This window comes from Myotis davidii, unplaced genomic scaffold (genome assembly GCF_000327345.1).
Source record: "Myotis davidii unplaced genomic scaffold, ASM32734v1 scaffold726, whole genome shotgun sequence".
NCBI lineage: Eukaryota > Metazoa > Chordata > Mammalia > Chiroptera > Vespertilionidae > Myotis > Myotis davidii.
In genome coordinates this window covers 1588043-1601709 of record NW_006297808.1, presented here as the reverse complement: position 1 = coordinate 1601709, position 13667 = coordinate 1588043, and the positions used below count along the sequence as shown (strand labels likewise).

General features: G+C 47.7%; 1 protein-coding gene and 1 pseudogene across 4 annotated transcripts in view; both read right to left on the bottom strand.

Moving 5' to 3' along the window:
* DTX2 (deltex 2, E3 ubiquitin ligase) overlaps positions 1–13667 on the bottom strand; it is a 38519-nt gene that overhangs the window by 16004 nt on the left and 8848 nt on the right. For all 4 annotated transcript variants that reach the window (XM_006773389.2, XM_006773391.2, XM_006773392.2 and 1 more), the window contains 2 exons: positions 10329–10684; positions 7352–7988 (listed from right to left, as the gene is read on the bottom strand). In XM_006773389.2, coding sequence (XP_006773452.1) covers positions 7352–7988; positions 10329–10596 — 905 coding nt within the window. In that variant the 5' untranslated portion in view covers positions 10597–10684. The remainder of the gene's footprint in view (positions 1–7351; positions 7989–10328; positions 10685–13667) is intronic.
* Positions 1438–2705, bottom strand: LOC102766965 (annotated as a pseudogene).

Below are 13667 nucleotides of genomic sequence, written 5' to 3'. Positions count from 1 at the left end.
CAGGACTGTCAATGACTACTAGCTTTTGGGGTGTCTCTGTCTAAACTCAGCTAGTGAAGACAATGAATGGACTCCGGCATCACAACAAGTGAATCTAAAAATCAAATTAATAAAAAATCTGATGAACAGAATAAACTGGTGAATATAATAGAATCAGGGGCATAGAAAGGGAGTAGACTGACAATTCTCGGGGGGAAAGGGGTGTGGGGGTGCAGGAAGAGACTGGACAAATCGTAACAACCTATGGATGAGGACAGTGGGAGATGGATGTGGACAGGGGGGTGGCGAGGGCCTGGGGTGGGGTGGGAACCAGGTGGAGGAGAACTATGAGGTGGGGGAAGAGGAACAACTGTAATAATCTGAACAATAAAGATTAAAAAAAACATGAAAACAAATCAAACTATAATAAGCACACACAAATGAGAGCTCTATGGTAGCTGTAGAAGAAAAGTCCAGCAGAAGCCACTCTAACAAGTGATCAAGACCAACATTGCCATTAATATGACCAATCAGTATCAGGAACCCCAAGAAACAATGCTCCAAGGACACACCACCATTTTTGCAGTTCCTGCCAAGATTGCAAAAACTCAGTCCAAATTATGAGAAAACATCTAACAAACCCAAATTAAGAGACATTTGACAAAGTAATTATGAAAGTGTCAGGGTTATAGGAAGATGAAGAAAGACCAAGGAACAGTCACGATGGTAGAAAGAGGAGAATTGACAACTGGATGCAAAGAATGAGACACAGAATGAGATGAGTGGTTGAAAACTGGTTTAATGAATAGTACTGCACCAATGACAATTCTTTGGTTCTGAAAACTGCACTATGGTTATGAAAGATGTTAACATGAGAAGTCAGGTAAGGGAGATATGGAAACTCTCTTTACTCTTTGTAACTTTTCTGTAAATATAAAATTGTTCAAAATTAAGGGATTAAATAAAAAAGGTCTTGCTTCTCACAGTGACTAAGTTCAAGTCACTAATTTGGCTTTAGGCCATTATATCTTTTTAAAAATATACTTTTGAGCCCTGGCTGGTTTGGCTCAGTGGATAGAGCATCGGCCTGCGGACGGAAGGGTCCCACGTTCGATTCCGGTCAAGGGCACATGCCCAGGTTGCCGGCTCGATCCCCAGTGGAGCGGGGGAGGGGGGCCGCGGTGTGCAGGAGACAGCTAATCAATGATTCTCTCTCATCATTGATGTTTCTATCTCTCTCTCTCTCTTTCTTCCTCTCTGAAATCAATAAAAATATTTTTTTAAATGCACTTTTGATTTTTTAGAGAGAGGAAGGGAGACGGAGAGAGAGAGAAACATCAATGATGACAGAGAATCATTGATTGGCTGCCTCCTGCACATCCCACATTAGGGATCAAGCCTGCAACCCAGCATGTGCCCTGATTGGGAATCACACCCTGACATCCTGGTTCATGGGTCGATGCTCAACCACTGAGCCACATAGACCAGGCTAGGCCACTGTATAAAGCATTTAATTTATTGGTCTTTGGGGGGAATCTGATGCATCACTAGGTGCATTACAACTGAGCCATTAATCTTGTAGCTTCATCAACATTCACTGGTCTGTTTTCCTGACTCAGTTGAAGAGCCAGCTATTTCTGCAGATGTTTGAGGGAAAGGCCTTGGGAGAAGTGAGCAAGATCCTTCATTCATTCTTTTAGCTTTTTCAGCATTCACAATGTTTATCTTCTTAAGATTCGTGGTGACTGGTTTTGCGCTACTGTTACCCTTGAAGTTTTTTTTTTTTTGGCTGGCTATGTGAAACACATTCCTGGGCTTCTGCCCTTTCCATTTGTTCTTGGCCATTGTCAGGCCCACCTCTCACAACCTTGCGCTAGAGGCCATTATATTTGTAAATGATAGCAAATCCATGTCATTATGGCTGGGGGGAGCCCTGCACTGGAGAATTGGTGTAGATGGCCCAAGGTGACAGCAACACCCCAATCCTGGTTCCTGTGTCCTCCCATCCATCCTTGCCCCTGTTAATAATGATGAAATAGAAAGAGTTATGAAACCCTTCCACCTAATCCATACACTGGAACTTGTCAAGGACAGGGCCTTTGTTTCTTTTCTACTGAGCCTAGCCATGAACCAGGTACTGGGAAGGTGGCTCAGGAAATGATGGACAGCTTCAGTCTACTGTGCTACCCTTACATCTGCCAGTAAACCAACAACTTGCCTGATTACAGCAAATGCTTCCAGAAGCTGCCCCAGATCCTTCCCTACCACCAGCCATAGGTCATAGATCCTGCTGGTGGAAACTACAGGGAGCTGACTGGTTCTGATCCAAACCAGAAAAACCTCACACTGCGCTAGTGCTAAAGCTGCCAGCGCCTCGCACAGGGTCTGTAGCACAGCAGGTGCTCTGGTATGTCTGAGTGAAGAAAGAGGTTGTCTTGTTTTCATTCCTGGATTGCTCTCCCAATCAGAATATCCTGTGTGACCATGCTACCTGCCCTCCTCATCCACTCTCATCCCCAAAAGAACAACGGAACTGGAGCTAGAGTGTTCTGCTAATGCAATGGAGGGGCTGGGTGTTCAGGACACCTGGGCTAAGGTTTTGGCCCACTAAACTGTTTAATTTGGAACAAGCTCCACCTCAACTCCCTACCCTAATTTCTGAGCCTCTTCCCCCATTTGTTTTCTTATTTTTATTTTTGGTGTTTTGAATTTGTTGTTGTTGTTGTTAATCCTCACCCGAGGATATGTTTCCATTGATTTTTAGGGAAAAGAGAAGAGAGAGGGAAAGACAGAAACATTGATGTGAGAGAAACATATCGATTGTTTGCCTACTGCACAAGGCCTGTCCAGGGCCCAGGCCAGGGAAAAGCCTGCAACCAAAGTACATGCCCTTGACTAGAATCGAGCCTTTGGTCCACAGGCCGACACTCTATCCACTGAGCCAAACCGGCTAGGGCCCCCATTGGTTTTTTAAAAGGAAAGTAGATTATTTTTGCAATTCTCAGGTTCTGTAAATGAAGGAATTCAAGAAGATATAGCCCTCCCAGTCATCTTTCATCTCCCAAGCCAACTTCCAGGCAGCGTGGAGCTTGAGCCCTTAACCAGGAAGCCAGAAAGCTGAAGCTTGGCTCTACAATGGCACAAAATTAATGGGCTACTGAGTGGACTCAGCACGGCCGGCCCAGAGGGGCTCCAGGAAGTGGGGTCTTCCTTCACCAGAGAGAGGCACGTATCCAAGGGAGAAGACCTAATTTTGTGTTTCATCCCCTCAAAAACTAGAGCAGAAAACAGATATGCAATGAGGCTTCCAGTGGGCAACTCACCCTGGAACAGGGACCAAGAACCAGGAATCATGACTAAGTTCTATTTGCTTAGGGGTCTCCCAATGTGGCCACTTCCCCCGTGAATTATCCTAGCTCCTCCCCCCATTTCCCTGCTCTGATCAGAGAGAATGAAGCAGAAAAAGGATCTAGTGGTTCCCAAGATGGGAAGTCCCAAGAGTGGACAGAACCTTGGTGGTCATCGATCCAATTCCATCATCCTCAAAGGGCTCAGACTAACAGCAGGCTCCCTCTGTGGGGCATCGTGTGCAGTGCCCTTCTCTGAGAATTCCCTCAGTCACTGCCTCAAGCCTCCCTCTCTGCCTCTCACCTTCCTGGGTCTACCTACTAACTAAGCCTACCTGGCCTTCCTGTCTGAGACCACCTCCTGGAGCTTCCCAATGGAGATAACATGACACATGAGGACAGACAGAACTTGACAGTCCCAGGTAAGGGGCAGTGCTAGGAGGCTGAAGAGTAAGGAAATGAAAGGCCTCCCTGCAGCTTCCCAAAGACCAGGAAGCCAGCACCAACCAGCATGTACAGGACAAGGAGCGGCAGATGCGGAATCTGTCACCCCACCTCCAGTGCCTGCTCATGCTTAAAGCTGTGTGCCCTTAGGCATGTCGAGTGCCCTTCCTGAGCTTCCATTTCTCTACCTGTAAGATGAAAATAACTCCAAAAGGCCCCCAGGGCAGTTACGAGGCTTGATCAGCACCCATTGTTTCCAGGTCTCAGAGGAGCAAAGGGGGTACAGAAAAGCTGACGGGCTGCCGAACACCTTTCTGCAGAGCCCTCACTAACCCCTGAAACCAACAGCAATATTAGAGCAAAAGGAAACTTCAGAAACTGGCCAACCCACCTACTTAATTTTAAGAGGTGAGAAGAGAGACCTGGAAAGGGAACAGAGCTGGCCCAGAAACCTGCAGTGAGTCAGGAGGAAAGTCCCACTTGGAACCCAGGATTTCAAATCACACAAACCTAAAGAGCCTGGCCAGCAACAGAAGGGATTAGGGTGCCCTTAGAGCCGTGGTTCTCAACCTGTGGGTCGCGACCACTTTGGCGGTTGAACGACCCTTTCACAGGGGTCGCCTAAGACCATCCTGCATATCAGATATTTACATTACGATTCATAACAGTAGCAACATGACAGTTATGAAGTAGCAACGAAAATAATTTTATAGTTGGGTCACAACATGAGGAACTGTATTTAAAGGGCCAGAAGGTTAAGAACCACTGCTTTAGAGGGAGGGAGACAGGCAGTAAGAACAGAACAAATGAAAGCAAACTGCAAGAGCCATTTTCTAGGGCTGCTTAGTGCAGAGACAAAGTGTGCCAAGGCTTAGTCACACCAGAGCAGCAACAGGCTGCTGGGCATAATCACCACCTCAAGTCATTAAAATGCACAAGCCGGTACACCCTCTATTAAAGAAGACAGAGTATGCATGACACATTTTGGAAAGTTTTCCATCCAACATCATTAAAACGTAAGTTTGGTGCTTAAAGGGATAAACTTCAATAACCAGGAAATTTACATAAATCCAGCAGCTCAGTGACAAATCATGTACCTTCTCCATGTACTGCTGCCTACTCAGAAAGCCTCTCAGGGCACAAGGAAATCAGTCCGCCAAGGTTTTACCCAGATTGAGCAAGAAGCTATCTGAAACCACATGGGCTCCACACATTTTTATTTCACTCATGTGTTCTTTCCAGTGGCTACCACTAAACACAGCTGGTTCTCAGGCTTCCCCAGTGCATGGCACTGCCTGCCCTGCTGCCTTCTCCTCTCCTCCACAAACATGGTAACTTTCACCTAATGCTGTTGGCATTCATTTGGCTTCAAGAACTATACCACAGACCCTAGGGAGACCAAGTTGCCAAGTGTTTTCAGTCCTCCCACCCTCAGTGGGTTAAGAAGTCAGCCATTTATTAAGCCCCCTCTGGCTCTACAACCCCCATCAGAGAAGGGTTAACTGAAGAGGGCCCCACTACAAATTAGATACAGGAAAACCTAGTTTCTCTAAGTGAGGATAGGCCCATGCAAGTAAAGATCACCCCTCCCAGTTCCCAAAAAGTTGTAGGAGATAAAGATGAACATCCACCTTAGGAGGCAGGTCCCTTTGAGGCTGTTTCAACTAACAGAGCCAGCTGGCCTGGTTCCCTCCTGGCTTACAATACAGGACAAGCACCAACACGCATGGCCCATCAATAAAGGTAAGACCGTCCGGCCCAGCCACTTTCCCTTCAGTAACTTGCTTGGCCTGTACCAGTTGGGCCCACATCAACAGTCTCTCAGGCCTCAGGCTGGGGAGGTGAAAGCAATGGAAGCCATGGACTGGGAGAAAGCAACCAAGCTTATAAATTGCCTGGCTCAGTCCCAGAACCCCACCTCTAGAATCATCCAGAAGTTTGCCTTAAAATAATCTGTAAGAACTTAAGAAGCCCAGGAGGCTAGGCAAAGCCGAACTAGTAGAAGCTCTAGCCCTATGAATAATCCTGCTGGGCTGGCAGATACAGCACACTTCTCTCTAAAAGAGACTGACCCACATATTGGAGGGGTCTCAAAAGGGCACTGGGTGGAATTGGGCTCGCACAGAGTCCTACTTGCTAATGTCTGTGTAAAAGTCCACAGAGAAGGCTCAAGTAAAACCTCCCTGTGCTCCAAATTCCCAGAAAAATCTTAGATCCACATGCCCCAACTCTCAGGAGAAAATGCCAGGAAGATGCCCTGACCACCCAGGACCCATTCCTCTGTCTGTCAGATTCCTCCACACTCATCCCTCCAGATACCATCTATCTTCCTCTCCTCTGCCTTTAAGAGAGCTTCAGGAACCCCATGTGTCCCACATGGCCCACTCTGGGGCCTCGGTTTAATCCCAGCTCTGCCACTTGCTAGCTGGGCTGCCAACCTTGTCAGCCTCAATGTCCTCACCCATAAGCTGAGGACACCACCCACCACATGGCTGTTCTGAGGATGAATGAAATCACTCACAGAGCCTGCTCAATGGGACTGGCTTAACATGTACTCAGTGAATGGCAGTTGTCACTGTGTCTGCTAGAAGTTGGCAGGGTCCTCTGAAACCCAGCTCTAAAAAATGCTGCCAAGGCCTTGGCCACCACTAGAAAGCTTCAGCCCTCACTGTGGTGAAGTGGGCAGGGATAGAGCTGGGTGAGTGAGGCAGCAACAGGATGCTGACTGGCTCACTGCAGTGCAAATCAACAAGATGCTGACTCCCTGAGAAATAGGGCAGCCATGGGCCCACATGTCCAGTCACTACCTGCCCAGCTCACCCTATCTCAGAAATCAGCCCCCATCCCAACTACCACTCTGAATTCTCAAAATGTTCTCCAAACCCAACACTCTCAGTAATGACCAATGACAAGGCCCTTGTGAGTGACAGGTGTCTGCGCACCCCAGGAGCACAGCCCAACTGGCCACTCCAGGAACTTTTCTCACTTTTAAGTGCCAACTGGTCTAGATGGGGCCTGTTTCTCAGGTGCAGAGATCTCTGATAGACAGCGGGCTGGAATGCATCAGCACAGAGGGACTGTCCTATGTCATCTGTTGCCACCTCCTAAGTGCCCCCCCCCCAACATTTTGCTCTCCCCTCAACCAAAGCTGAGCTCAAAACTTTCTCCTGGACAAGACTGTGGACTTAGGGAGGGGACTGAACCTTCCATGTCTATGAGGTGAAATGTTCTCAGACACATGGTACCAGCTACATGGCACACAGGCACAGTCAAAAAGTGGTTAGCTGCTCTACACAGAGAGTGCGATTCTCCTGAGTGAATGGAGGGATTACTGGTCTTAACCTGTGTGGCAATTATCAACACTCAAGTCCCAGAGGTCAAGGCTTTGTGGGATGCAAGGCTGTGGACAGCTGTGGCACCACAAGGCACATGCAAAGGAGATGACATAGCAGGAACAACAACAGAAGCAGGTGTAAGTCTGCAGCTATTTGGGTGAGTCTTCCCAGCTAAGGAAAAGCAAAACTCAAGCCTGCTGACAAGGTACACAGGTGGACAAAACGACCCTCAAGAACACAAGATACCTGGCTCCACTGGCAGTGGATGATCCTGGGGGCTGGCGCTGAGGTCCCAGGTGGGAGAGGCTGGAGCAGTAAAAGGGCTGGTTCCCCAAGGAGGGCAGCACCCCACCCCAGGGGTTGGTGGTGTTCAGCCTGGGTGCAGACCTAGCTCCAGAGAGTGAGGGCTTATTGTATGGGGCAAAGGCCTGGTGGGCCCCAAAGATAACAGCAGTCCTTTGGGGGGTCTGAGGGGTAGGGTATGCAGGGAGGCTGGTCATGGAGTGGCGATAGCAACTTGACACAGGGCCAGTTCTGCGACTGTTGAGGCACTGATGGCAAGAGCAGGCGACTCCCATGTGGCCTGGTGGAACGATGATGGTGGTCACTGGGTAAGGGGGCCCTGCTTGGCGCCGCACGCTACGGCAGTAGTTCGAAACCTTGTTGGTCTGTATGTGGGTGGCATAGTTGATGACATAGTTGTACCCCAAAGGTGCCAAGTCCACAAGCTGGTTGCCCCTGGCCCTCTGCTGCTCCAGATAGTCACAAATGCTGGCTTCATAGGCTGTCCAGGAGCCATCGTCGTTCAGCCACTCCCAGACAATGCCCTGGCCCGGGGCTGAGAGCTGGGAAAACAGGTGCCTCCGCACAGCCCGCATGGTGCCTGTTTTGTAAGGAATATTACATATAAATGGTTAATCTGCTAGCACCCCCAAACAAATGGACTTTTATTTTCTCCTACAACCAAGTTAAATTAATATGATCACAGTATATATAGGGGTCATGGTGCCATTTGACCTAAAGTCTGGCATTGGTTGTTCTTCCCAACTTTTGAGTGAAGGATAGAGAGCCCTCTTTAGATAAAAACCTGTGGCCCAAAAGGATCAGGTAGCAGCAGGGGATCCATGCTCCTGGGCAGGAGTGGGGGATGCTGAAAGTTTAGGTCAAAGAATTGGTGTGGCTCAGACTCAATGAGGCTTTAAAAGCGATTTCTAGCCCTGGCCGGCATTGCTCATGGTTAGAGCATCAGCCCATACACCGAAGGGTCTCGGGTTCGATTCTCAGGCAAGAGCACGTATCTGGGTTGCAGGTTCCATCCCTGGCCTGGTCGGGGTATGTGGGAAGTAACCAACTGACGTGAGAACATGGGTGTGTTTCTCTCTCTCTCTCTCTCTCTCTCTGTCTCTCTCTCTCTCCCCCACCCATCCTCCCTCCCTCCTACTCTCTCTAAACATCAATGGGGGAGGGGGAGAAGAAATATCCTCTGGTGAGGATTTTTAAAAATAAATAAATAAATAAAAATATGTCTAATGATGAAACCTATGCAGCTTCACTTAAAAAACTGAAACAAAAAAGTATGAAGAAAATGAAATCATCCATAATCTAACCACCAAAGGAAAGCACATCATTTATGCTGCAATGCATTTCTTCCCATCTAGGCACACACATCCAGGTAGCTGAGAATCATACTGAAAAACCTTTCCTGCTATTTTCACATATTATGCCATAAGTATTTTATGTGTCTCTAAAACTTTGTAAAACTCATTATTGTTACATAATTCTCTTACATGGATGTACCATTTCCTTTGACTTCTTCAGTAGCAAATATTGGGTAACACCCTGTGCTTAGCTTAGCTTATATAAATAAAATCAAACCTGAAGATTACGGAGAAAAAGAAAAAAATAAATTTAGGCCATGCTTCTAAGCACTTGCCAAAAGATGATCACTGCGATTACCTTGCACCTGGTCTCTCGACTGCAGCAGCTCTTACCACCATCCACAGCAGGCAGAGGGATGCTCTTTACTCCAAGTTAGATTACATCACTCCTATGCCCTAATCCTTCCTTGGCTCCCTCTTTCAGAATGAAAGCAGTCCCTCTGAGTGAGTGAAAAGCACTGCAGAACTTGCCCCTCTCCTGCCCTTCCTTCAGTCTTTCTCTGTCCCTTGCCAATGCCACTGAAGCTCAAACTTCAAATCAACCTTTCCCAACCCTCACTTCCACTCCGATTAACACTTACTGCTTGCTATCTAACATAAAACACAATTCATATATTATTTATTTTGTGTGCCACCTTTCTCAGTTTCCTGCAAACAACATGAAGGCAGGGACTTTCACCTGCATCCTACTGATTGGAAGCTTTAGTCTCACTAGCCTGAGGATGCTGCTACAGGGACCAGAGCAGGGTTCCTTGAAACAAGTGATACTCTGGGTAATAATTTTGTTTGTCACAGGCCAGTCCTGTGCACAATGGGATGTTTAGCAGCATCCCTGGTTTCTACCCAACAGATGCCAGAAGTGCCCTGCCCCACAGTCATGACAATCAGAACTGTCTTCAAACATTATCCAATGTCCTGAGGGACAAAATCACCCCCAGCTGAGAACCGCTGGGCTAGAGGAACAAGGAAAACTCTGAGAGGAAGCTGTTGGCCCCATTTTCAGCAATACCGATCAAAACCTATAATAAAACCAAACACACGTGCACAGGAGAGTGAAGTAACCTGCCCAGGTCACACAGCTACGGTGCACTGGAGCCAAAACTAGCACAGCACACCACCTCCATGCTAGCCGCCTGACAGCGAGATCATCAAATCTCTGCAGGCAGAAACAGGCATTTTTGGTTTGGGAAAGGGGCTGTGAGGGCCTCTGCACTGTGCTTCCAAGGTGCCCTCTACTACTAACAGGTACAGCAGCGACTCAAATAGCATTATCTCATTACAATGTTGATGGGATGCCACAGAAACTTAACTATTGTTTATATCAATTAGCCTGTGATAAAACTGGTTTCGTTATACATTTCACTTAAAGTCATAGAACCTATTGATGATGTTAAGTACATCACACATTGTGTGGTACCTGCTATCACTCACAGTACCCACCTCCCAAATGTATGCATATCAGGGGCAGGACTAAGCTCTGAGAGTCAATTCTGTAACTCCAACATCCAGTGTGGCAGCTGACCCAAAGCAGGTGCTTGGATACATAGAAGCAGAACATGTCTTACCAGTGTCCTGGCGGAACTGGGTCCAGCTGGGGAGGTCGATGATGTAAGGGGCCAGCGAGGGGTCAGCTTGGCCTAAGGGGATGCTATGGGCCAGGCTCCCCAGCCCAAAGCGCTGGCCCTTCTGCTGGACAAACTGCTGCTCAATGTAGTTACAGACAGTGGCACTGTAGGGGTGCCAGGTGCCCATCTCATCCTGCCACTCCCACACGACCACTGCCCCAGGGCTGGTGTACCCCTGAGCCAAGGAAGAGCTTGGGGCCATGGCCATCTTCCCCAGGATCTCTCTGCTTTCCCAAATGGCTTCAGACCACTCCGGGCTGGTGTCTCCGGCTCATTGCCCAGTGTTTCCAGCAGACCTGTAAACAGGACAAACAAGCAGTTACCAATGCACACAATGGCTCTGCCAGAGTCAGCCTCAATGCAGAGAAAAAAATCATACTTTTCCATAGTCACTTTTTTCCCTAATATCTTAAAGCATCTTGAATCAAGTACCCAACCTTGTCGCTTTGCTCAGGCAGCCAGGAAGAATTTAATCCATCTAGCAGCCTACCTACTTCTGCAAATGTTCAGGAAGATACAGTGAAGTGAATTTTAGGTGATCATCAGCCCAGCTTCTGTCTTTTTACCAACAACTTCCCTCTGACCCAGTACTAAATGTATCCTTTTATACTGTATGTGTTTCATGAATCACCCCAAACCCCTAATGGGCTGAGGTTATCAGGACCCCTTACACCTGTGTGAGGATGCTATGGTTTCCAAAGCAGGTTTTTCTCCCATGCTACAGATGGGAAAAGGAAACTGTCTCAAAAAGGACCAGGGCTCTAGGACACAGGGACTCAATGGCAGGCTGAGCCTAGACTCACAGCACGGGTCCTAGCTCCACTGAGTCTCCAGGCTGCCCAAGGAGGCATCGTTAACCATGAAGGATGCCCTTGATAAACACTAAAATCTCCTGTCTGCTGAAGCCTGGTCTCTGCACTCCACTCCCTGTGCCTGGGCCTCACTGACCAGTGGATCAGGTCCAGAGAGTTTACACCCATCTTCCAAGACATTCTTTTCCGAATCACTCCAGCCTACCTTCTTCCCTTGTACACTCTATTCATCCTTCAGGCCCAGCCTGCCATTCAGGGAGCCTTTCCCAAGCCACCCAGAACATGAACTCCTTCTTCACAGCACCGGCCAGTATTCTATGCTCACATACATGTATGTATATGATGATCTTCTGTGTCTTTCTATCCCCTTTCTCCCCACCAACAGCAACCTGGTGAGCCTGCCCTGTCCACAGCCATATCACCAGCCCCAGCAAAGGCCTTGTCACACAGTGTTTACACATGCTAATTCAAAACAGCTGAATGGAAGGGGACGATGGTCCTATGCAGATGTCTGAAGGAGGAAAATCTGTGAGTGCACTATGTCGTGGCGGTCCCCCAGAGTGCGAGAGGAACAGGACCAACATTTAGTGGCAAACACCAAATGTGCTTGTGTCATTTAAGCCTAACAGACCAACAAGGTGCTTTTTCTTCTACTTTATGGACAGGAAACCAAAGCTCAAAGAGGCCAAGGTCTTATTGAGGGTCACACACATACTGCTAAGTGTCAGCACTGAGAGTAATCCCAGATTAATCCAGCTCTGACACCCATTTTCTTAGAGAAGAAAGATTAGCCTGAACTCTACCTTGGGCTCCACTTATAGGGCCCACTTAGAGACAGGGAATGAGGAACAGAGAGAGGAACCCACACCTCAAGTCTGTTATAGCATGCTCATGCAGGCCTGGTGCCAGCAGGGTTCCCAGTCATACCATCTACTCTGATTCATACAAACCACTTAAGTACAGACATTGAAATTTATCCCCCTTTTGCAGATGAGACTGAGGCCCAGTCAGTTGCAGTGACTTGCTTATATGGCTAGTAATAAGGCTGGGACCCTGGGCTTTTGCTGACGTCCCTAATATTGCACTACACCATCAGGTTTCAATAAGAAGGCCCCACAAGGAAGGTAGATCTGGAGCAACACATGAAAGGGAACAGGCATGGGCTCTGGTGTCAACATGCTGCTGACTGGCTCTATTCAGGTATCATCCTGATAAAGGTACCTCAATTCTTGAATTCTGCTTTATTTTTCTTTCATTTGGAAATGAAGATACCAACATCTATTCTAAGTGCTTTTCATGGGGACTAAAGCATAGATGTGTTTAGAGAACCCAGCAAAGCACCAGGGACACAGCAGGTATCAGCAAATATTGGCCTCCCTCCCTTCTCCTGCTCCCCTCAACCCCAGTACCTCCCCACCCCTCAAGTCTGGGTGAGGAGTGGCAGCCTGCGGCAGCACTGAGCCACAAAGCAGAACACAGGCGATGAGTCAGACCTGCAATAACTGAGCACACCTGTGCGTGCCAAGGCTGCCACTGAGCTGCCAACTGCTCCAATAAAAGGACACGTCCCGCACTGGAGGACTGGACCTGGGATGCCCTTGGGACAGCAGGCGGGCTTATTAGCTCAGCGCCTGCAATTAGAAGTCTCTGGAACTACATCCGGTACAAATCCCAGGACCAGTTTCAGAGCCAATTACTCCTAAATCCAGACTTCCCTGGCAACTCCTGGCAGGCATCATTCACCTCTCAGGCAGCAGAAGCCTCCTATGTATCAGCACACATAGTATGTCCACAGATTCCCAGATGAACCAACTCGTACAACTTTGCCAAACAGCCTGAGAAATACAGTTGAGAACTTCAACTAAATCTTTTCATAAAAGTATTTAGTCTCCATAGACTGAGACCCCCATGGTCCAGGCCCTGTCTGGGTACTGGAGACCCAGAGACGAAACAGTCATGGCACACAGCCCCTCTGTGCTCAGCTGCTGTCCCCACTCATTGCAAGGCCTCCACCTTACGTTTAGTCACATTAAATTCTAGCAAATGCCAGAACATTCAGAGCCATTTCCACCTCCCAGCCATTGATCCTGCTGGTGCATGTCTAGACTCCTGTCCCCTTTCCACCTAAGCACTAAGCAAATCTGTCCATCTTTCCAACTCAGCCATTGGGGAGCTACTGTTCAAAAACCTAATTTGTTTCAGCTCCTATGACAGGGCTATTTAGTGTTCTTAATTATTAAAATTATTATTATTATTATTGGGCAAGGAAGAAATCCTCAATCTGGAAGCAATCTAAACACCTTAAAATAAAGAAATTCCTAAATAAGTTATGGTACATCTTAATGATAGACTAAGTCTTGAAAAATGTTTACAAAAAGCTTATAGACCTAAGATAATGCTCACAACAGACCAAAAATACAGGCTATATAAGTGGACACACGATGTTCTTAGGCAGCGTTTATTAAGC